Source organism: Lissotriton helveticus, chromosome 11 (genome assembly GCF_964261635.1).
Source record: "Lissotriton helveticus chromosome 11, aLisHel1.1, whole genome shotgun sequence".
Taxonomy (NCBI): Eukaryota; Metazoa; Chordata; class Amphibia; order Caudata; family Salamandridae; genus Lissotriton; species Lissotriton helveticus.
This window is the reverse complement of record NC_136072.1, coordinates 945,518,828-945,540,993: the sequence shown is the minus strand read 5'-3', so window position 1 is coordinate 945,540,993 and position 22,166 is coordinate 945,518,828. Positions and strand designations below refer to the sequence as shown.

The following is a 22,166-nucleotide window of genomic DNA, read 5'->3' as shown; positions in this document are numbered from 1 at the left end:
GGATAATTATTTTAAGTCCTTCCATAAAAGATTTGATAGGTGGTATTCTGAATAGGGACACATGTGGTCTATTTGAAGATATGCTGCTATAGCAGCAAGGTGTAGCCTTATGGATGAGCATGCTAGGTTACATCCTTGAAGATGTAGCAGGTAACAGATTAAGTTTTGGATGGAGGCATCTAATGGATTGATTTGGTTATTATTACAAACAATTGCAAATCTTTTCCATTTAGCTGCGTAGCATGCTCTGGTAGTGGGACGCCTTGCTTCCTTGATAATGTTTATACAGTCTGGAGGCAAGTTAAGATATCCGAACTCTAAGCCAGATCGCTAGATTCATCTGATTGGAATCTGGGTGCCTGATTTCTCCATGGTTCTGTCTTAGCATTTCTGGCTAAAGATGCAGTCTTTGGTGAGGAACTACTGAGAGTTCTAGGAGCGTTGTCTACCATGTGGGAGCAACCAGGATCATTGTGAGTGACTGTTGCCTTAGCTTGTGTGCCACTAATGGAATCAGTGGGGTTGGTGGAAAAGCGTACGCAAATCTGCCTGGCCAGTTCATCCATATCGCATTCCCTTGTGACAGCGGGTGTGGGAACCTGGCGGCAAAGGACGGGAATTTTGAGTTTTCATTTGCGGCATACAGATCTATCTCTGGATGTCCCCACTTTTGGAAGAATGGTTGGAGAACTTGAGGGTGAATCTCCGATTCGTGCATTTGTTGCCTGTGTCGACTTAGTAGATCTGCTATCTGAATGTGTATTCCTGGGAGGTGCTCTGCCAGGAGGTAAATGTTTTGTGGAATTGCCCACTTCCATATGCTCTGTGCTAGGTGAGATAGCTGCAGAGTGTGTGTCCCTCCTTGTTTTTGGATGTAGTCCGGATTTTACACAGCCTTGTTGCACAAGTATTTCTGAAAGGCTTTCATGGCTAGAAATACTGCTAGTAACTCTAAGTGGTTTATATGTAGTGTCTTTTGTTTGACTGTCCAGAGACCTTGGACTGTGTATTGAAGGAGATGGGCTCCCCAACCTGTCAGTGATGCGTCCGCTGTTAATACTACTTGTGGAACTGGCTCTTGGAACAGTCGCCCCTTGGAAAGGTTTTGTGGGTTCCACCACTGCAGAGAGTTGTAAGTGCGACTGTCCACCAACACTAGGTCTTTTAGTTGTCTTTGAGCTTGGTTCCACTACTGTGCTAGGCATTCCTGTAAGGGACGCATTTGAAGCCGAGCATGAGGGACGATGAATATGCAGGAGGCCATCATGCCTATAGGCTGCATGAACACTCGAGCTGGCAGGGAGTGTTGTGGCAGAAATCTTTGAGTGAGAGACTGTATGTTGGCAATCCTGGCTGGATTTGGATATGCCTTCACCACTGCAGTATCTATAGTTGCTCCCAGATATTGTTGTATGTGGGAGGGTTGCAGATGTGATTTTGGGTAATTTATGGAAAATCCTAGGCTGTGTAGTAGCTGGGTTGTCTGCGAGGTATGGCTGGCACACTGTGCGTATGAGTTGGCTTTTATGAGCCAATCGTCGAGGTAGGGGATGTGTTGTCTTCTGAGGTGTGCTGCTACTACTGCTAGGCATTTTGTAAAAACCCTTGGTGCTGTAGTTACCCCGAAGGGGAGATCTTTTAATTGATAGTGGTGACCTTCTATTGTGAACCTGAGGTATCTCCTGTGAGCTGGATGTATAGCGATGTGAAAGTATGCATCTTTCAGGTCTAATGTAGCAAGGAAGTCCCCTTGCTGGAGTAGTGGGAGTACTTGTTATAGAGTGATCATATGGAAATGCTCTGGGAGTATGTATTGGTTCAGAGGTCGGAGGTCTAATATTGGTCTGAGGGACCCGTCTGTTTTGGGAATGAGGAAGTATAGAGAGTATACACCTGTCCCTTGATGTTGAAACGGAACTGGCTCTATGGCACCCTTTTCCAGCATGGATAGCACCTCTTGTTGTAACAGCGTGATGTGTTCTTTGGACGATGTTTGGGTGGAATGTTGGGTGGAGTAGAAATGAGTTCCAGGCAGTAACCATACTGGATAATTTGTCTCACCTACCTGTCCGTTGTAATGGAGTTCCAGACTGGTAGGAATTGTGTTATTCGGGCTTCGACTAGTGTTAGGTGGTCTGGAGGGAGCGTGAACAAGTCACTGTTTGGTGGCGGTGGAGGCTCTGGTGTTATTACCACGTCCTCTGCCCTTGTTATTGTTTCCTCTATAGCCTCCTCTATCGGAACCTTTATTAAAGGTGCCTTGTGTATTAGTTTTAAATGATGAAGAGGTTTGGGATGTGTTGCCTCTGCCTCGAAAAGAGGAGCGACGAAAGGAGCTCCTAGACTGTTGAAATTGAAGTACACCCATGGACTTAGCGGTGTCAGTATCTTTTTTCATCTTTTCTAAGATGGTATCAACTGCAGGGCCAAATAAGAAATCTTGGTTAATGGGTTGATAGAGTATTGTAGATTGCACTTCATTCTTAAAACCCGAGATGCGGAGCCAGGCATGCCGGCGTAGCAACGCGTTAGTGTTGACAGACCTAGCGGCTGTGTCAGCTGCATCAAGGGCGCATTTTATGGATGCGTTAGTGATGAATTATCCTTCCTGTATTAGGTAATTTGCTTTTGCATTATAGGGTTCTGGTAGGTGTTGTAATAATCCCTCCAGTTCATCATAGTGTGCTCTGTCATAGCGTGCTAGGAGAGCTTGTGTATTGGCAATTCTCCAGGTATTTGCTGCCTGAGAGGCCACTCTTTTGCCTGAGGTTTGTCAGGAGGGGGGGCATCACCTGTTTGCGAATTTGCCCTTTTCCTAGCATTAGATACAACTAGGGAGTTTAGTGGTAGCTGAGACTTGATATAAGAGGGGTCTGTAGGGGTTGGTTTGTATTTCTTTTCAATTCTTGGATTGAGGACACGCGCCCTGGCTGGGTCTTTAAAGATGTCTGGTGCGTGCTTCAATACTCCCTTCAGTATAGGGAGTATACGTACACTCTTCTCTGATGTTGGGAAGGTGTTAAATAGGAAATCCTCCTCTATAGGGTCAGTGTGCATGTTTACGCCATGATACTGAGCTGCTCTGTCTACTAGCTGGTTAAAACAGTGTCATCACTAGGAGACGGCTTTGTGGGGTATGGCGAGATATCGGGTATGGGTTGTGGGTCATCAGGGTCATTCTGATCGTCCCATGTGTCATCCTGGTTTCCTTGATCATCAGGGTCTATAAAGTCCTGTTGAGGATCTTCACCCATGTCTTCTACGTCATCATAGTGTGGAGGTGTAGGAGAATATGGAACATAAGGCATGTTAGGAGTGAAAGGAGGAGGTGTGAAAGGTCTAGAAGGGGATGTCCCAAAGTCCTTTTTCTTAGGAGGAACAGAAGAAGGTCCTTCAGTGTCCAGTCTTCTCTTGTTCCTATTGTAAACTGATGTGTGTCCTGTATCAGGTTCTATATACAGTCTGTTTTGGTCTAGGTTCACTGGATCAGGGTGAAAAAGTTCTTCTTCCACTGTCCGTGGCTTTGGCGCTGAGTTTTTTGGATCGGTCGCTTGTTTGTTTTTATTTTTCTGCGGAGCTTTTTTCGGCTCTATGGCCTTGTTTGCTTGACGACCTTCTTCGGTTCGACTGTCTTTTTCGGCTCGATGTGTTTTTTTGGTTCGACTGCCTTTTTCGGCTCGACAGCCTTCTTGGACTCAGCGGCAGTCTTCGGATCGACGACTTTTTGGGTCGACGGTCTTTTTCGGATCAACGCCCTTCTTTGGCTGGACGGCCTTTTTCGGATCGGCGACTTTTTTGGTGTCGGCCCCCGTTCTCAGCTCTGCGGCCGTTTTTGAGTCTACGGCCTTTTTGGGAAATGTTTTGCTCGGTCCCGGGGTACCGGAAGTCTTTGGTATGGTCTTCGGAGCCGAGCCGGAAGGCGGGGCTTCTGAAGCGGTGTGTCGGTTGCGGCTAAGGCCTTTAGTCGATGCTTTGACCGGAGCCTTGTCTGGAGGTGGAGGTAGGGTAGGGGCTTTGGTACTCACGGTTTGCCTCAGTGGGATGTCTTCATCGAAGTCTGACTGGTCTTCTACTGTGACTAGCTCTAAGTCGGAGCCCACTGCCTCTGGGAGTTCATGTTCGTCGTCGAAAATGTTATCCGGTTCTGGTGCCTGTCGCTGCATCTCTTTTCGAGCAGCTCTACGGTTCCGGATAGTTTTCTTCGACCGGAACTGAGCACAAACTGGACAGTTTTCTTCGTTGTGCTCCGGAGATAGGCACCTGTTGCATACTGTATGCTTATCGCTATGTGGAAACTTGGATCGACATTTTGGGCATCTTTTGAACTGGGTCCTTTCCATCGGCAGGAGGCCCACGGGCGTCGAACAGGCCAAACGGCCCGCGTCGACTACCAGAGATAGATGGAAAGGGTTGTCGAGTCGAGGGATACCGAGCGGAAACAATACCGTCGCGGAAACAAGACCCCTCACCAACGACCCCGCCACCGCCAAAGACAACCTACACGAAGGGATGAAAGAGGTAGCCGAATGGATGAAGAACAGCCGCCTGAAACTGAACTCGGACAAAACGGAAGTCCTCATCCTGGGATCCTTACCCTCCGCCTGGGACGACTCCTGGTGGCCCCCCGCCCTGGGCAGCGCACCCAAACCGACAGACCACGCACGCAACCTGGGCTTCATCCTGGACTCCTCCCTCTCCATGACCAGACAAGTCAACGCCGTCTCCTCGTCGTGCTTCAACATCCTGCGCATGCCACGTAAGATCTTCCGGTGGATCCCCACCGAGACCAGGAAGACGGTCACCCAGGCCCTCGTCACCAGCCGTCTGGACTACGGCAACTCCCTCTACGCCGGAACCACCGCCAAGCTCCAGAAGAGACTTCAGCGGATCCAGAACGCCTCAGCACGTCTCATCCTGGACATCCCCCGTCGCAGCCACATCTCCGGACACCTGAGAGACCTGCATTGGCTCCCGGTCAACAAGAGAATCACCTTCCGACTCCTCACCCACGCACACAAAGCCCTACACAACCAAGGCCCGGGATACCTCAACAGCCGCCTCAACTTCTACGCTCCCAAACGCCAGCTTCGATCGACCGGCCACGCCCTCGCCGCCGTCCCCCGCATCCGAAGAGCCACCACAGGAGGTCGGTCCTTCTCCTACCTCGCCGCTAAGACATGGAACTCCCTCCCGACCCACCTCCGCCAGACCCAGGACCACCTCGCCTTCAGGAAGCAACTCAAGACCTGGCTGTTCGAGCAGTAGCGGACCCCCCCTCCCCAGCGCCTTGAGACCCTTTTGGGTGAGTAGTGCGCTATATAAATACTGTGATTGATTGATTGATTGATTGAGTATACGTTTTTTGGACTTCGTAAGTTGGAAAACTTCGGTCCCGAAGTTGGAGTTGTCGAAGTGCATCCGAACCCAATGGCGGAGAAAAACAATCTGAAGATGGAGAAGATGCCCACGCACACTGTAGTCCAGGGGAGGAGTCACCTATCTCGTGATACTTTGAAGACTCTTCCAAGACAACAAGGTGCAAACATCCGGACCCAACACTAGGCGGCGATCTATGCTAAGATATGAATTCAGCAGCCCACATGCCTCGAACAGTGTGATAGTTTCTTTTACAAGTTGCCTTTTAGCTACGCCGTTGGGTGCACGGACTGTCAGCCACATAATTATACTTGGGACTGGGTGTACGGTAAGAGATCAAGCTACAAAAGCGGATGCTCCAGGTGATTTGAATCTAAAGAATATGGGTAATATAATCTCATTTTAAATCTCACCTCAGTAATTCCTGCACTGACCTTTCAAAGTCAGACTATGAAGAGCTTTTCTTACATTTTTCACCCCCTCCACCCCAGGATCCCCCAAAACCCAGTCCATCCCACCTAGAATAGACCCTGCCCAGAGGAAATCACCCCACCCATTGCTGAAAAGGACGGCAGTGGGCTTCCCCACAACTATAGCTGAGATCCACTGGGAGACTCCAGAATTGTGTAACAAAGTTAAATTGCCACACACTTCTCCCCTCCTTTCCCCATGCCCCCTCTCCTTCTAGCGTCCTGCTCCCATCTTTCTTCCATCTATTTTTTTCTTCTCCTTCCTCCCCTTTCCCCTTTAATTCTCTGTTCTTTTCTTTTTCCTCTTTTCTCTTTATCTAAAAGCAATCCAGAACAACCCCCAAACAATTGGAAGTGATTAGGATAGGCAGAAAGGGCCAAGAAGATTCAGGAGAACAGACAAGAAAAAAAGGAGAAGGGCGCCACAGAACATAACATAACATGTTTATTTGTAAAGCACAAGTTCACTTAGAAGGGTATCTTGGCACTGAATAACAACTCAATTGTACCGATTTAAATGACCTCAGAAAAATAAGTGAAAGGCTGAGTGGACCCACTGGGTTTTGAACCTGTGACCATGAGGTCAAATACAGGCCCCTACAGTGGACGCATTAGTCCACTAAACGACCAGACCCAGCTATACAACAGTGCAATACACCAGCTACTTCTCAAAATACAGGAATAATTATCATTGCTGCCCCCCAGGTCAGATTGAAGAAGTTTGAGGGGTCAAGGAAATTAGGTGAAATATAATTAGTATCAGCGGAAGCAGAAAGTTTGGAACTACCAGTAGAAAGCGGCACAGTATGGGTAATAGTTGTAGTCTTGTTCTTGCGAGACCATCTTGATAACAAGTCTTTAGCAGATGATTCCTCCATACACAGGTCTGTCTGCCCATCTCTTATCACTTTCAGCTGAGTTGGTTCCTACAAGAACACCTGGGCTCCCAATTCTTGTAAAGGAGTAATGAATTTCCATAGCCACCACATTCCCTCCCTTCGCTCTGGTGTGGAATGGCAAAAGTGAGACCTCACAAAGAACTTTACATTCTCAACAATGGCGGGAGAAGAAGGCTTAAACCTCTCGTTGCAGAATAAAGTTGCATATATAAACCAAGATGGGCCTACAATACTGTGATCCTAATTGGGTTCAGCAGCTCAGTCTAAGTGGAAATCAATGAGCCCGCTGTATTTGTGTGTCCCAATCTGCAGGATCAGGGAAAGTTTTCTGAAATGAAGTGCCAATAAATTGGAAAACATAATTTCCGTCTGAACCATTTTTAATCCTGAGAACCTGCAGACTGCTGCAACGCTGCCTATTCTCAAGATCTCCCTCATTACCAATATGCTAACATCTTGTGATTCCAGAGACTCATGGGCATGGGCCACTGCTTCCACATTTTCAGGCATGATCTGTTCTAGTTCTTTGATGCAGTCCAATATTAGGGCAATATCTTGAGCAATAAGCAACAGAGTTTGCTGCATTCTAGCATCATCATTTCTGATCTTGGAGTGTTGCTATTGTGATTCCCTTTGAAGTGTTTGAATTAGCTGAATGATATTTAAATTCCTACTCTTATTGACCTCATTGTCTTAAGCTTTATCTGAGCGTTCAGAAGCATGTATAGAAGGATGTGACTGTTGTTCAGATTGCTCATCAATTCTCCCCATCTCAGTATCCAATATCATGTTCTGCCTTCCACCCACACTACTGCCAGGCAATGATCAACCATGCAGGTCTGGTAATGGGTGTCATACAGCTTCTACTTCCTCAGTAGCAACTGTGCGTTTGTCAACATAAACGTTTGGATGGTGCCAGACTGTTTCTATGCACCCCCCTCAGGATATGTTGGCCTATAGTCCTGCTAGCTCTCCGTGCAACCAAAAGTACCCCTGACCTAGGGTGGCAACAAATGGATTGTGCAAACTCAGGCTGACCCCCCCCCAAGGAATCGTTAACAGATCTAGAACTCTTTCCCTTAGTCACTTGTGCATACCCAAATTGAAATATAAGAAGTATACAACTATGTGTTTTAATATTTATTGAAGCATTGCGATTCTTGTATAAAATATATGTGCTGCAACAATTAATTAGTCATGTGTTACCCTCGGGGGATACTGTGTGAGTCCCCCGAGGTCTTGGCGTGCCAGGCAAGTGCCCAGCTGCAAGGTTCAGCCCCAAGGTTGGGAAGCCATGTTCAGGTTCTGACTGGCCTGGAGAAAAGGACATCTGCAACCAGTGTCCTGACCGGTTTAGCTTCAAGAAGTACCACTCCACCTGGGAGGGTGCAGCACTCTGTAAGGGGGAGCAGAGGGAGGGAGCCCTCGCCTCTGACCCTGGTGCAACCTGAGGATTGCCCTAGTTTGGAAGACTACCACTTCGTAATCAAGAGGAATCTCCGCCAAAGAGAACAGCTGAAGAAGACTGCGGAAAAGTGCCGCCATTGCTGTATGTCTGGGGACTGACCTGCAGTTGCTGTTTCTACTGAGAAGAGATCTAAAGGACTGTGCTGTGTGCGTTGTCCCCTGCTTGAAGATGAACTGTGCTGTGTGCTTTGGTCTTCTGGAGACAAGAGTCTCCAAGGGCCTGAGAGAGCTGGCCTCCTGTTAGGAAGTTTCAGCTGGTGGAGAGTTGTGTTCTGAGGGTGCCTCTCCAAGGAGGAGGGTATGGTACCCCAGAAGAAGAGGTAGGGGAAGGAGAGCCTCGCCTGTGACTTCTGGTCAGCCTGAGGGTGCGGACCCTAGGTTGGAGGATCAGTGGCAGTTTGGAACTACACTGATGAGAGGAAGAGTGGCGAATGGTTACTATGTGCCAGGGTTACTGCCCCCCACTATGTGGATTGGCAAGGAACAGTGACATCTGGGTGGCCTAGGTCCTGGCGAGCTAGGAAGTATCAGTGGGGTAGCCTAGTTGGTCCTGAGGGCTTTGATAGAGGGAACCACAGGGGTTCAGAATGGCGTAGAACTGGATGGCGTCCCTGCAGTTGCGGACCCACGTCCGTGTTCTATCGCCCAAGGCAGGGAAGCCCATCAAGGTGGTGATTGGTCTACCTTGCGTTTTGGCTGGAAGGGGGTTGTGTTGGACTGGGCCCTTTTTGCAGGGTCATCCCTAAACTTTTTGCCTTTCTCCTAGCCTTTTTCCTGGCCTGGTGTTGGTGGTTTTAGGACATTTTAGCACTGCTGAACAGTGTAAAGTGCGTGTGCTCTCTGTTTTAAATAAGTTAAGATTAGTCTACACCTGTTTGGCCTATTTAATTTACCTGTCAGCCCCTTGTAAAGTGGTATCTCATATACCCAGGGCTGGTAAATTAAATGCTACTGGTGGGCTTGCAGCACTGATTGAGCCACGCACCAAACTAGCCTTTCAAACCTATCCCAGGCCTCTGCCATTGCAGGGCCTGTGCGCGCAGTGTTACTGCCGCTGTGAAGTGACACCTAAAGTGTGTGCCATGTCTGTGACCCCCCTTTTACTACATGTCAGTCACCCCTAAGGTAGGCCCTAGCTAGCGCAATGGGCAGGGTGCATTGTAGGTAAAATATAGGACATGTACCGTAATTGGGTGACATGTCCTGGTAGTGACAAACAGCCATTCTGGTTTCTCACAACGGTGGGGCTGCCCTCCCCTAGGAATGCATTGGGGATTCCCTGATAAGTATTTCAGTGGTAATTCTGGATACGAGAGGCGCAGCGTCGTCAGGTTCAGTATGTTTGAAATAGTAATAATAAATGCTACGCAATGGTGTGCGCAGATTTATTATAACTATTTTAGAAATGGCACTTTTAGACGTTTGGCATTTCTGTGTGCTATGTGTCTGCCTGCCTGATATGAATTGCATGTCTGGCTTTTGAGTGACAGGGGCTGGGAGGTGTGTGGCTCCAGAAGAGGCAGGGTGAGTCAGCGCTAGGCTGAATAGGACATCTACATTTGTATTGGGAGTAGTCCCCTGAACCTAAATAGGATTGTGCCTGCCCTGTACAATGCTGGCTCCACCCCCTGTGGTGTGTCTGATCACTGAGCCCCCACCTGACAAAGGGGACGAGGAGCAAGCCTGGTAAACAGAGTGTTCCAATTCCCCCCCTGAACCAGTTTTTGCTGGTTCCCCCAATCCCTGTGAAAGGGCAGACAAAGAGAATTTGTGTATAAATACTGGGGCAGTGACCCCATGAAAGTGTGCTGTTCCTGGACCTGCGGGGGCTTGCTGTTGCTGGGGGCCCAGGAGGAACCACCACGAGGGCTTGCCTCCCTGCTGGAGGGCTCTGTGTGCTGGCCTCTCTGGCCCAGCTTTGACACCCTGCAACTGTGGACTCTGGCGCCTCGTGAGCACTGTATTTTCATTGCTTCGAAGAAGAGCGTGAGGAGTTTTCTTCAGGGAGAGTCCCCATTGCTGCTGGGGAGCAGGAGCCCACCCCGCACTAAACCAAGAGGAGCCCACCCCGCATTGCCGAAGCATGATGGTGTGTACGAGAAGAGCGGGAGCCCACCCGGCTCTCCTGCCAGTGAATTAAGCGGGAGCCTACCCACATGGATGCTTTGTTGTGGCAGAAGCCCACCCTGCACTTTCAATTTGCGTGAACAAGTGGGCCGCCGCCGAGACAATCAGCGGCCCGGAAGCCAGGCAAGAGCCGCCTGACTGTGGGCGGAGCCTAGTGAAGCCCAGGAAGTGTCCCGGCGACGCAAGAAGAGGTAGCGTAGTGACCCTGAAGCAGCAAACCTGAGCTTGTCTGCGCGTGGCTCCCGAGAGGACAGGGAGAGCCCTGCATGTGGTGATGCATCTCAAAGTTGGAGCCTACAGAGCTCTGGTGGCTGCAAGAGAGAGCGAGGCCGATCTGAAGAGGCCCTGCAAAACGCAGAGTATCGAAGCCCGTTGCGGTGCCTGAGGCCCGGCAGTGAAGTTGAAGAGAGGTCCCCGGAGCGGACCTATCGGGACACATTGTCGGTGCCCGGAGATTGTCCTGCGGAGTCTCCCCAAAGAGCCCGGTGACTGGGGCTAAGTTGTGAACCTGGGGGGGGGATGTGTTGAGGCACAGTGTCAGTGCCTTCCCCCGTAGTCGCTCCCAAGGCACAGAAGAAGTGCCAGTGCCTCTTTATTTTGCTCTCAGCTGTACCACCGTGGTAGACAGCTGCAACGGGGGAGTGATTTGTGTGTCGGAGTCCAAGTGGAGCCCGCAGGGTTGATCACAGCTGCCTGCGAGAGCACCGGCAGCTGCAACTTTTGGGGGCCGGTTCTTTTAGGTAAAGAAGTGGTGAGTGCACCCCATGCCCCAGCGCATGTGTGCATTGAGTTTGCTGCTTTTAGCAGTCTGAGGGCCAGTAGACGGTCCCGTAGGAGCCCTGACTTTTCTGGACATAGGGCATTTGAGCCCTCTGAGAAGGCCAGGAGGCCTGGGGGTTATTGTGGATACCTGTGTGTTGGTAGGGCGCAAGTCCCTAAGTTAATGCCCACAGAGGTGGCATCATGTGGTGAGGCTTATATGGGTGTCTCATAATGTGTTTACGCCTAATATGAAGATTGCATAATATGTTTTATGCCTAATATGATTTATACCTAATGTGATGATTGCATTGATTTATTCTTATGATGCCTATGACATAATGTGTTTATGTTTATGGTGTTTATGCATAATGTGTTTATGCTGGTGAGGCCTATTCAATTGCATAATGTGTTTATGCTAATGAGGTTTGGGCCTAATGTGATTTATGCGTAATATGATTTATGCGTAATATTATGCCTAATGTCATGCTGTGATATTTTAGGATGGTGTCTAATGCTAATGTGATAATGCTTAGGTCATTATGGAACCAGTAGTTACTGGTGGTATTTTAGCATTACTTACCTGATCTGATGGTTCTGACCTCGGCCTGATTGGCCTGGTCCTCTATATAATCCCCTGTGAATATTGCCTAGTGCCAGTTGGCACAGTGTAAATGTGTGATTATGTGTCTAATGTGTTCCTGATAATACAAAGGCTATTTTTTATATAACCTTGTGTGGAGTTCCTTTTGTGGTGAGCCTAGTGTGTTGCTACAGTGTGTGTGTGTGTGTTGCGCAAATGCTTTACACATTGCCTCTGGAATAAGCCTGACTGCTCGTGCCAAGCTACCAAGGGGGTGAAGCAGGGGTTATCATCAGTGTGTAACTCCCTTGCCCTGACTAGGGTGGTGGTTTCTGTCTGGCTTAGGCGCAAGCCCTAGCCAACCAGAAATTCCATTTCTAACAAAGTGTATATATGCTGGCTTATAAGTACTGCGTATATTGTGCTCCTACTATGCACTCCTTAACCTAGGTGCCTAGGGCGGGTGATCTGCCAAAATCTCCTACTGGATACTCTGACTCCCCCATTACCTGAGGGTAATTGTCTTCAGGGGCCTGTCTTGTTCACAAGTTGGACATCCCTCCTCGAAGAAGAGGGACACAGAACAGCTAGGCTGGAATTCCAACAAGCAGCGACCTCAAAGTGACAGCAGAGGCTACTCTGATCTGAACACAGAAGTGCTCAAGTATATATAATAAACATATCCATGAGTCGACCCCAGCCAGGCTGGCGTTGTTTATCCTTCAATGATAGCTAAGTCGACTATTGGACGATCAACAAACAACAACATTTGCACAATTAACTTTATCCCTTGTACTAGATGTTCAAGGTATTGTGTGCAGATGGAAGTAGAAATGTAAGCAAATGTGGTTTCTAAAAACCATATCCTACACAGTCATGCCAGGAAATATGTGTCAAAAGTCAACGTGTAGAAAAAAAGGCAACTTAAGGAATGTGTGCATGTTAAATGGCAGTGTTTCTCCCCGGGCCTAAACCAGCCTCGTAACAGTGGCGCCCCAGATTTCTTTGGTTACAGTAACAGCTTCTTGCTTCACTGCCCGTACACCTCTCAGGCTCCAATCAACATGCCTCCCATCTTAGTCCTTGGCATTCTGAAGTTTTAACCCTATTTTATAGCAAACTTCTCTATTCATGGCTGTCCTTGAACTGGTTTCACCAGTAGTGACAGAAGAGTAGTAGCAAAAGAAAGGGCCACAGCTGTATTTGAGGCAGCAGAATCCCTAAGTTCTGTGTCAGTATCAGCAGAGGTAGGCACACTTATTAGAGAATCATTTTCTTCAGACAGGCTACTCTCTATATGCCTTCTTCTCAGGCTCTAACATCAGTGTCCTATTGTCCAAGGCCCTGTTATCCATCTTGCACTCGCTCCCACTTTCCAACAGGGACTGGATAGAGAGAACGTCTTTTGTCGTCACCAAGGGCAATGATGATGCAGCAACAGGGACATTCATGTCAACAGGAGTGTTAACGGCACTTAAAATAACTGTTTGACATAAGGTTGGTGTCCTTGGAGAGTCAATTGACTCTCTACCAGCATCTCAATATAGCCCAATGGAATAGGAATAAATGTGCACACAGGCTGATAATCGCTTTTCAAAAAAATCTTTGGATGAAATTGGCGTGCAACTGATGTCGTGGTCTGTCCTCAAAACCATGGAGGTAAACTACAAGGTTATGTGGCACGAACTTGCGCGTCACTCAGTGCACAGCCTTGAAATGAGATACTTTTTCTCACATTAAACAACAATTTCTCGAGTGCTCCTTCTTTAACCTAGAATGAGTTGTTAATTCTGCAGCGCCATTGATAAAGCCTGGGTGGGCATGTTGATGTCAGATGAAAAAAGAGACGAAAAAGTAATTACGAATTAACGCTACCTTTGGAGTGAACAAATATAAAATTGGAAGAACTTGTGGAAATGATAAATAAAAATATGGTACTCGCGAAATTGTTGTTTAATGTGAGAAAAAGTATCTAATTTCAAGGCTGTGCACTGAGTGACGCGCAAGTTCGTGCCACATAACCTTCCAGTGGAATAGGCCCAGAAGGAAGAAATATCAGTGACGATACTGGAAAGGCAGGTATACAACCTGGATAAGGCACAGGATTCGTCTCTCAGGCATCTACACAACTAGCAACCCAATCCTATAAAATATCAGTACCATTACCATACAAGGTAGTACCTGCTGAGGGACCTGTTATGAGAATACAGCCTTTAGAGCCTCCCGGATCAAGCAGCCTCCTTCAACATCAACAAAACAATGTAAACAATCTCCTCCACGATTGCTTCCAAGAAGTCCAAAACTGGGGTTTGTCCGGGTCCTAAGGCTGTGGTTGGGGCAGCAGCCTTACACTCTGAGACCTGAGCTGATTCTGCCACAGTCGACTGCCGTAGTTGCCTGGGAATAGGGAGTTTCCTTTGCTGAATCAGAAGGATGGGTCTTTCTGGAGGATAGGACAACCACAGCCCGAGAGCAGTGTCCATTCATATTTTGCTGCCTTAGCTATCTCTGCAGGCCAAGACAACAAGTGGCTTTCCCTTCTGAGAGGAGGAATATGATGGGGAATAGTCAGGGTGATCCCAGGACGGTGACTCCCGTAGTTTCCGGGCAATTGGGCTGCCTGACAGTCACCCACAGCAGTCTTGGCTACTAAATATATTGTGGGCGCTGGCTTGAGGTGCAATACTTCATATGGTGGCAATCTAGGAGGCAGGACAAACTAGTTTCATCACCCTTCTTTACTGTCCTTCCTTGGGTGAGGGGAACGTGGGGGGATATAGAGAGGATAAAGACAAGGCAATGTATGCGTAGGTATGCGGAATCTCGACCATGAAGGAGCGGTGAGCGAAGCTAAAACTGAGAGTGCTACATTTCCCCTTATTCCCAGGGACAAGTCTGGAATAATCAAGATGTGCGAGTTGGAAGCTCGCCCAAGGCAAATTATATGTAAAATCTGCACCAAGTGAGCATGAATGTAATGCTGCAAACGCCTAATCCTCAAGGAAGCACCCTCAAGAATTGTGAACAGCATCATTATTGGCAACAAGTATTTAAAATTTGGACCCATATGATTTTGTATTAGCCAAAGATATGTAAAGAATACATAACTGCTTCTCAACATTATACATAAGACACATCTTCATCAAAACGTATTTTATGAAATCGATTTCGTAACCTGTACTCAGCAATGGGTTTCTCTTGGTGAACAGAAAAAGACATACATTAAAAATGGTCTGATTGCGTGTTAAGAAGATTCCAGAGGACACATTTTGAGTGCTGGTTTTTACCTGACATCTAGTTCTACTCACATTTGTTGAATGTTGTACATGTCAAATGAGTATGAGTGTAATATGCTACTCTTTATTTCATAAGAGGAAGCATATATGTTTTATGAAAAGACAACTATATCCAAGTCTGATAGTTTTGAGAGCACATTTGAAATATATGATTTCCATCTGCCTCATAACACATATTATCCGCCTTTCTGGTGAAGTAGGCTACACAGCAAGTCAGGCTCATAAAGGAAGTGAATGCAGATGTGGGATCATTTCACACTTCATCCAACATGAGGGATCAGATTATACTGTTCTGTGAGCTCTCTGGCCCAATTATATTCAACGCTACTGATTTTTACCAAGAAGGAAAAATATAGTAATCTTATAATGGCTACTTAAATTATTGACTGTGAAAACTGATATGTACCACCTACAACGATCAAATCCAATGTCAAAGACTATACGTGATAATAAAGTGCGCATTCCCAAATGACTACAAAGACCAAAAAGTGTAAAACGTGTAATTAACCTACCTTCTGGATAAAATGTTCTATTTTGTTCTGAAGCCCCCACCACCGAAACTTGATTGTTACCAGTTTGTATGCGCACATTTGAGGACATTCTTCTTGGTTAGCTAGCTCTTTCTGTTAAGAACAAAAAACAGTGGGGTGAATAACTGATATTTGGGATGGTATGCATTGGAAATTAATTAAGTATATTCTCTAAAAAGCTACATTATAACTCAAATGAAGCGTTATCATTTACATCAGGTTCTCAGAATGATTACCAAATACAGTAGGATTGTTTAAAAATGTTTGGCCGTGGCAACGGCCGGAAAGTAGGTCAGAGGTACAGAAAAGTGAAACTTTGAGGGGGGCATTTGATAAAAGGTATTGACTGTAAGGGTCACGGTGTGTGCTTTTTATTACAGTCCTTATACACAGATTCTCAATGTTGAACATGCAGGGATTGTAAATAAAATTGCAAGCATATTAAGGAATGCTTAAATGGTTAGTAACCTTTTACTTCTTTCGATCATAAAACCCTCACATTCCTAATGTATTTGTAACACTACTGGTGTAAACAACATACAACCAAACAGCCTTTAATACAGGCAAAAGTGCCCTTGGTTTTTTCAGAACTGCTGTGTGCAAAAGTTTGCAATTGCAAAATCAAGGGAGTTTGTAAGCAAGTATGCTTCAAAACAAATTCCAAAAGTGGTAGAAATTGTGTAGACAATGTTGAAAGGTATGAGGAGTAGAGCGCCACTTCCAGCAACCGCAACTTCTAAAGTGATCCCAGATGTTCTTCTTGACTCAAAGATTGGCTCATTCTAATATACCCGGCAAGTACTTGTTGGTCTAATTTATTTCTCATGTTCTTTTCTATGTTGGAAAAATACTCACATGGTGAGATCAACGGTGAGAGAATAGAGATGTGCTAAAAATGACAGATGCAATGTATTGGGCTGTGTGGCGCTATGGTGCAAGGAGGAGTAACATAACCAGGATGCTCAGGGGATGCAAGTATATGAAGTAGAGGTGACGGCCTTGCAATGCAGGTAATGGTAAAAGTCAACAACATTGATAAATGCAATAGCTTTCGCCTGTATGATAAATGATGAGCAGTTTTTTTGTTTTAAGTTGTAGCTTGCTGAATAGGGGTACATTATAAGTTACAAAAAGTCTGTTAAAGTGTTATGACTTGTTTATGAACAAAATGGCTATATGTTGTGCTGTTACTAGTGGTATAGTAATTGCTAATTCTTGAAAATTAAATCAAAGAGGGAAATAATAGAATTAATGGATGCAATAGTAATGTGTTTAGAGGAGTTTGGTTAACGTTTGGGCTCGGTGCCACTGCACCTGCTGCACCATTCAAATCATGCCCCTAGTGCCTGCATTTGTGACTGCATGTTTAGCAGTAAACTATAGCAATATTTGGTGTTCATAGGAGTCATGACAAGGTTTGGCCTAGGTGCCACTGCGCCTGCTGAGCCATCTCAAATTGAATGCTTTCAAGACGGAAATACTCGTGGGTGGCGATTGGAGAAATTATGACCCACTCGCCACGTAGCCTGATGGTCTGGGAACACTACCAAAAGTATTGATACAAGTAAGAAACCTCGGAAAGACCATGGACTCCGAGCTATCAATGAATGCACAAGTGAACAAACTAGCAAGATCAAGCTATGTTACTATAAAAACTCTGCAATTAATCTTCCCCCATTTGGGATTATCAAACAAGGTCCAGGATACCCTTGTCCTGTCCAAACTTCAAACTTCATTATGCCAATAGCCTCTGATCACCTTTAACGACCATGAAAAGACTATAACGGATATATGCCAGACAATCTTACATATAAAGCTGCAAGACCACATCCTCCCTGCCTTGAAATCCCAGCTTTGGTTACTGGCTGCCACAAGGTCCACGTTCAAGCTGCTTTGTATCACCCACAAAGCGTTACATGGAACAGGACCGCACTTCATCAGGAATCAAATTACCAAACACATTCAACAAAGGAACATTGGCTGCCAGAAGGTGCATGTTCAAGCTGCTTTGTATCACCCACAAAGCGTTACATGGAACAGGACCGCTCTTCATCAGGAATAAAATCACCAAACACATTCAACAAAAGAACCTCAGCTCTAGAGTGGCACCTCGCCTCTAAATCCCAACGCACAAGAAAAAAACCACGGGTGGCACATTCTTCTCTGTTCAAGCACCCAAACTATAGAACTCTTTACCCCCTTCAACATAAGATCCATGGATAACCACCTTATCTTCAGAAAACTACTCAAGAATTGTCTCTTCCACACATAACCACCATACGCAAACAGAAATATACAGCATATCTGTCTGTATTTAAGCATGTATTTTTACTATAGATATACACCTATATAGGGGTTTTGCTTTGTAGAAATGTGCAGAATAATTATATTTAACAAAAATATATAGATATTCACTAGTTCTGCTTAACAAATATATACAATACTGATAGTTATATTATTCAGTTTTTATAGAAGTGACTGCATAAATAAGTAAATCTTTTATCATAATGAGTTATCTAGAATTGCTTCACTATTGAATTACAAATAAATAAATAAATACAGTTAATTTAAAGTCCAACAACACTTGAAAGTTAGAGTTTATTTAATGCATTTTTAATCTACATATATTACTTTCCTTCATGCATCGATATACCTTCCATGTACTTATGGATCTATATATTTATTACTTTTCTTCTAATTCAGCATATCCAATGCACTACCCTATTTCTCACCCAACATCACTCTTAATACATCCTCTACCTCAACTCTGAATCATCTCAAAACTCTTTCGACTACTATTTCCAATACACTACCCTATTTCTCACCCTATACCTCTATCAGTATATCATCTACCTCCAATCTCTCATTTAACCCAAAACCCATATCACCACTATGATCCCCAAAATAACCCTTTCTAAACCCTTCCCTCTGACTCTTCCCTCTCCACCTCCCTTTTACTCTTCTCAAGCCTCCTCCTACTGCTACGAGCACAAAAACAACAAAAAAAGTTCAAAATCCTTCCTTCTTCTATCCCTCCACTATACTTTTCAATAACAGACTAACATGTCCACCACTCAAATTAATTTCATATTTCACTATGCTAATTCACCACTAATCCTTTAGCGGTTCCGGAGCAGCATGCTACTCGCCGAAAAATCGCTTCTCACCGAAAAAGTGCTTCAACACCTCATTAGGGGTAGCAAGCGCTATATAAATGCAAACCTTTTTCCCTCTTCTATCCCGCCACGATCCTTCTCAATCCAAATAACTGACTAACATATCAATCACTCAAATTACTTTCATATTTTCACTATACTAATTCACCACTAATCCTTTATGGGTTCCGGAGTAGCATGCTACTCGCCGAAAAAGCATGATGACGCCGCGTTACGGGTAGTAAGCACTATATAAATGCAATTACAAAAGAATACAATACAATTGAAATGATAACCCCATTGTCTGCAAGATAACTACATTTGTGACTGTCTTGTTTAGTAGTAAAATTAAGCAATATTCTGTGTTTAGAGGGGTCCCTAGAGCTTTTGGCTCTGGTGTCACTGCACCTGCTGCAGCATTCACATTATGCCCCTTTTAAGGGCTAGGTAACTGCAATTGATTGTGGCTGCCTGTTTAGTAGTAAACTATAGCAATATCAGGCATTTAGAGGAGTTCTGACAACGTTTGGGCCCAGTGCCACTGCACCTGCTGCACCATTGAAATTATGACCCTAGTGTATGCTAGATAACTTCACTTGTGACTGCCTGTTTAGTTGGAAAATATAGCAATTATTGGTGTATGTTATGACAACTTTTGTACCCAGTGCCACTGCACCATTTAAACCAAGCCCCTTTTAACTGCAATTGTGACTGCCTGTATAGTAGTAAAATCGATCAGATAATGTCTACATAGTGCAAAGAAAGGTACTGATACTTGAATAGGAAATGCCACAAACGTTCGAAGGCTAAAGCATCTGCTTTACACTACAAAGTAATATCAAGCATTTGCAATGCAATAGGTCTCACATTTTGTAGAGTTTAAGCTATTGGCATTGTAAATGCCAATGCCTAATATTTATGTTTTAAAAACCAACATGTAAATAAAAGGCATTGTCATTTACAATGCCAATAGCTCAAACTCTCACAAATGCGAGACCTATTGCATTGCCACAGTGAAAGCGTACACCCCGTTTTCCACCAGCGGTGCAATAACTTCTAGGTGCTTTCTTCAGTGAGCAAACATTCCAACTCACCCAAATTGGACTCGTATGTGGATTACCTGTTGGTGATCCTATAAATTTCACAATAGCTAATGCACATAATGATACTGGTAAGTAGAATCTGAGCAATTTCGTAGAGGCTTAATGCCTCCAGCTACAAATTGTTATTACGCAGGTGCGCACTGTCAAGCTTAAACTGTGCCCTTAATCTATTCCCTTTCTTACCTCCAAGTAGTGCTTTGGAAGAGGAAGGCCTGATCCTCTGTGATTCCTCGTGCTTTTTGGGAGCAGAAGATAATGCAGGCCTTGGGCCTCCCAATACAAAGTCTAAACCTTCTCAAAGTAGAGCTGGGCTGGCCCTCTGTAAAGCTGCAGACCAGTGATCTACCTCATCAAGACGGGCTCGTGGGCCCTTAGCAGAAAAATGTGAGGGCACAAAACAATCTTCATATAGGCACGGGCATGACTTTCTGCTGTAGGAAAATAATGCTCCATGTTCTAAAAGTTTCTTTGCAGAACTGACTGTAAAGCCCACTGATTGACAGCCCAGCCAATAGACTTGAAAAATAGTGCTCTATTTAAAACAAAATATTCTATGGATGGGCTAAGCTCCCAAACCACCCGATGTAGGGCCGGGCTTGCACTGCGATGACCTGCACTTACTCGCTGTACAATGAGGCTGATAACAGAGCACTGTCAAAGCCTGCTTTGAGCTGCAGCCGAGACTCCTGCCAACAAGCAGAGTAGAACCAATTCTAGTCTGTGACGAATAGAGTCGGTGCAAATGTGGTTGAATGAATGCGTGGGCGTCATAGTATCACAAGGCACGTCTATGTGGTTGTGTGCATGTGAATTCAATAGTTTCCTTCAACACTCGCCATATTCAGAATTAACTAAATGCCTCCCAACATTTAGTTGATACTCGTGACGCTGGAGCTGGATATGTGGTTCATATCATGGGATATGTTCATGTTTATTACTAAGGTTTGTATATGATGTAAATTTTTCTAAAAATGTGTTTTGCATCAGATTAATGTATGAATTCATTTGCTGATTTTGTCATGTTGCAAACTGTTGCTAATCATTTTTCCACAGTGTCTAAGTCCATTTTTGTCTTTTGTGTTTTTTATTGTGAATTGTATATACATGTAAGTTCAAGTGTGAATTTGATAAGCCTGTGTTTCTTTTTCAGTCCCCAAAAACTGTTTTGATTAACTTTTAAAGAAACAGGACTGGACTAACAAAAATTCCATTCGGACAGATAAAACAGTTGACTGTTCGTTACTCCATGAGTAGTAGTAGTAGTAGTAGTAGTAGTAGTAGTAGTAGGAGTGTACGGTAGTACGGAGCCGGGTTCATTGTTTTGTGTTCTGAACTTTCTAAAAGTGGCATCTTAAAAATTGAAATTTAAAATCTGACTTCAGCGTAATGCAATGCCACAAACACCAAACATGAACTGGTTACCTGCTCCCATTTGGTAATTACAGCTTATTAAATGCAATACAGTAACCTCAATGTTATCCTTTGGGAGAGGTAGGCATTGCAGCACTGGAAAACTAATGTAAGTGTTTTTCACTGCCAGGGCATGTAAAACTTAAAATTACACTTCTTACTTTTGTTTTAATTACATTGTATTCTGCCCTATGGGATGCTTAGGCCTCCCTAGGGGTGAATTATATGGATTAAAAAGGAAGGTTTGGGCCTGGCAAAAGTTTTATTTTGTTAGGTCGAAGTGGCAGTTAAAAAACAGAAACACATAGGGGGCAATGGCAGGCCTGAGACATGTTTGAAGGGCTACTTAAGAGGGTGGCACAACTAGTGCAGCAGGCCCACTAGCAACATTTCATTTAGAGGCCCTGGGTACATGTAGTACCACTTTACCAGGGAGTTATAGGTACATTAAAAATGGCAATTGTGCATGAGCCAATGTTTCCATATTTTTAAGGAGTGAGCACATTGACTTTAGCACTGGTTATCAGTGGTAAAATGTGTAGCGTACTAAGGTCAGCAAATACAATGTAAGCCAAAACAAATTGAGGAGGAAGGCAAAACACTTGCGGGAAGACAACCCTAAAGCTTATAGGGCAACAAAGCAAATGTACTACAACAGTGGTTTCATGTTAGACAAGCATAGGTGGGCACTTTTAACCCTTTCCATGCTTCTGTCGGCCAACTGCCGTTGCGAGCACTACCTCCGTAGTGCTGTGCACGTCCGTTGGCCGACCCGGCCCCACCCACTGCGCTAATTGCAGCCGCGGTTAAGCGCCTAAGGACTGCTAGGTGTCGTGTTGAGTAAGAAATCGGATTACTCATCAAAATAATCCCAGGGTTCTGTTCCTGAATTTGATATTAGTAGATCTGAATCTATCTGAAATCTGGGTAACAACAGCATCAGCTTGTATGTTCAAGAAGCAAATCTCTTTTTGTTTTGATCAAAGAAAAA

General features: G+C 45.1%; 1 protein-coding gene across 1 annotated transcript in view; it reads right to left on the bottom strand.

Moving 5' to 3' along the window:
• Nucleotides 1–22,166, bottom strand: part of PITPNB (phosphatidylinositol transfer protein beta) — a 463,503-nt gene that overhangs the window by 128,284 nt on the left and 313,053 nt on the right. Inside the window, exon 9 of the mRNA XM_078667295.1 lies at nucleotides 15,490–15,600. Coding sequence (XP_078523421.1) covers nucleotides 15,490–15,600 — 111 coding nt within the window. The remainder of the gene's footprint in view (nucleotides 1–15,489; nucleotides 15,601–22,166) is intronic.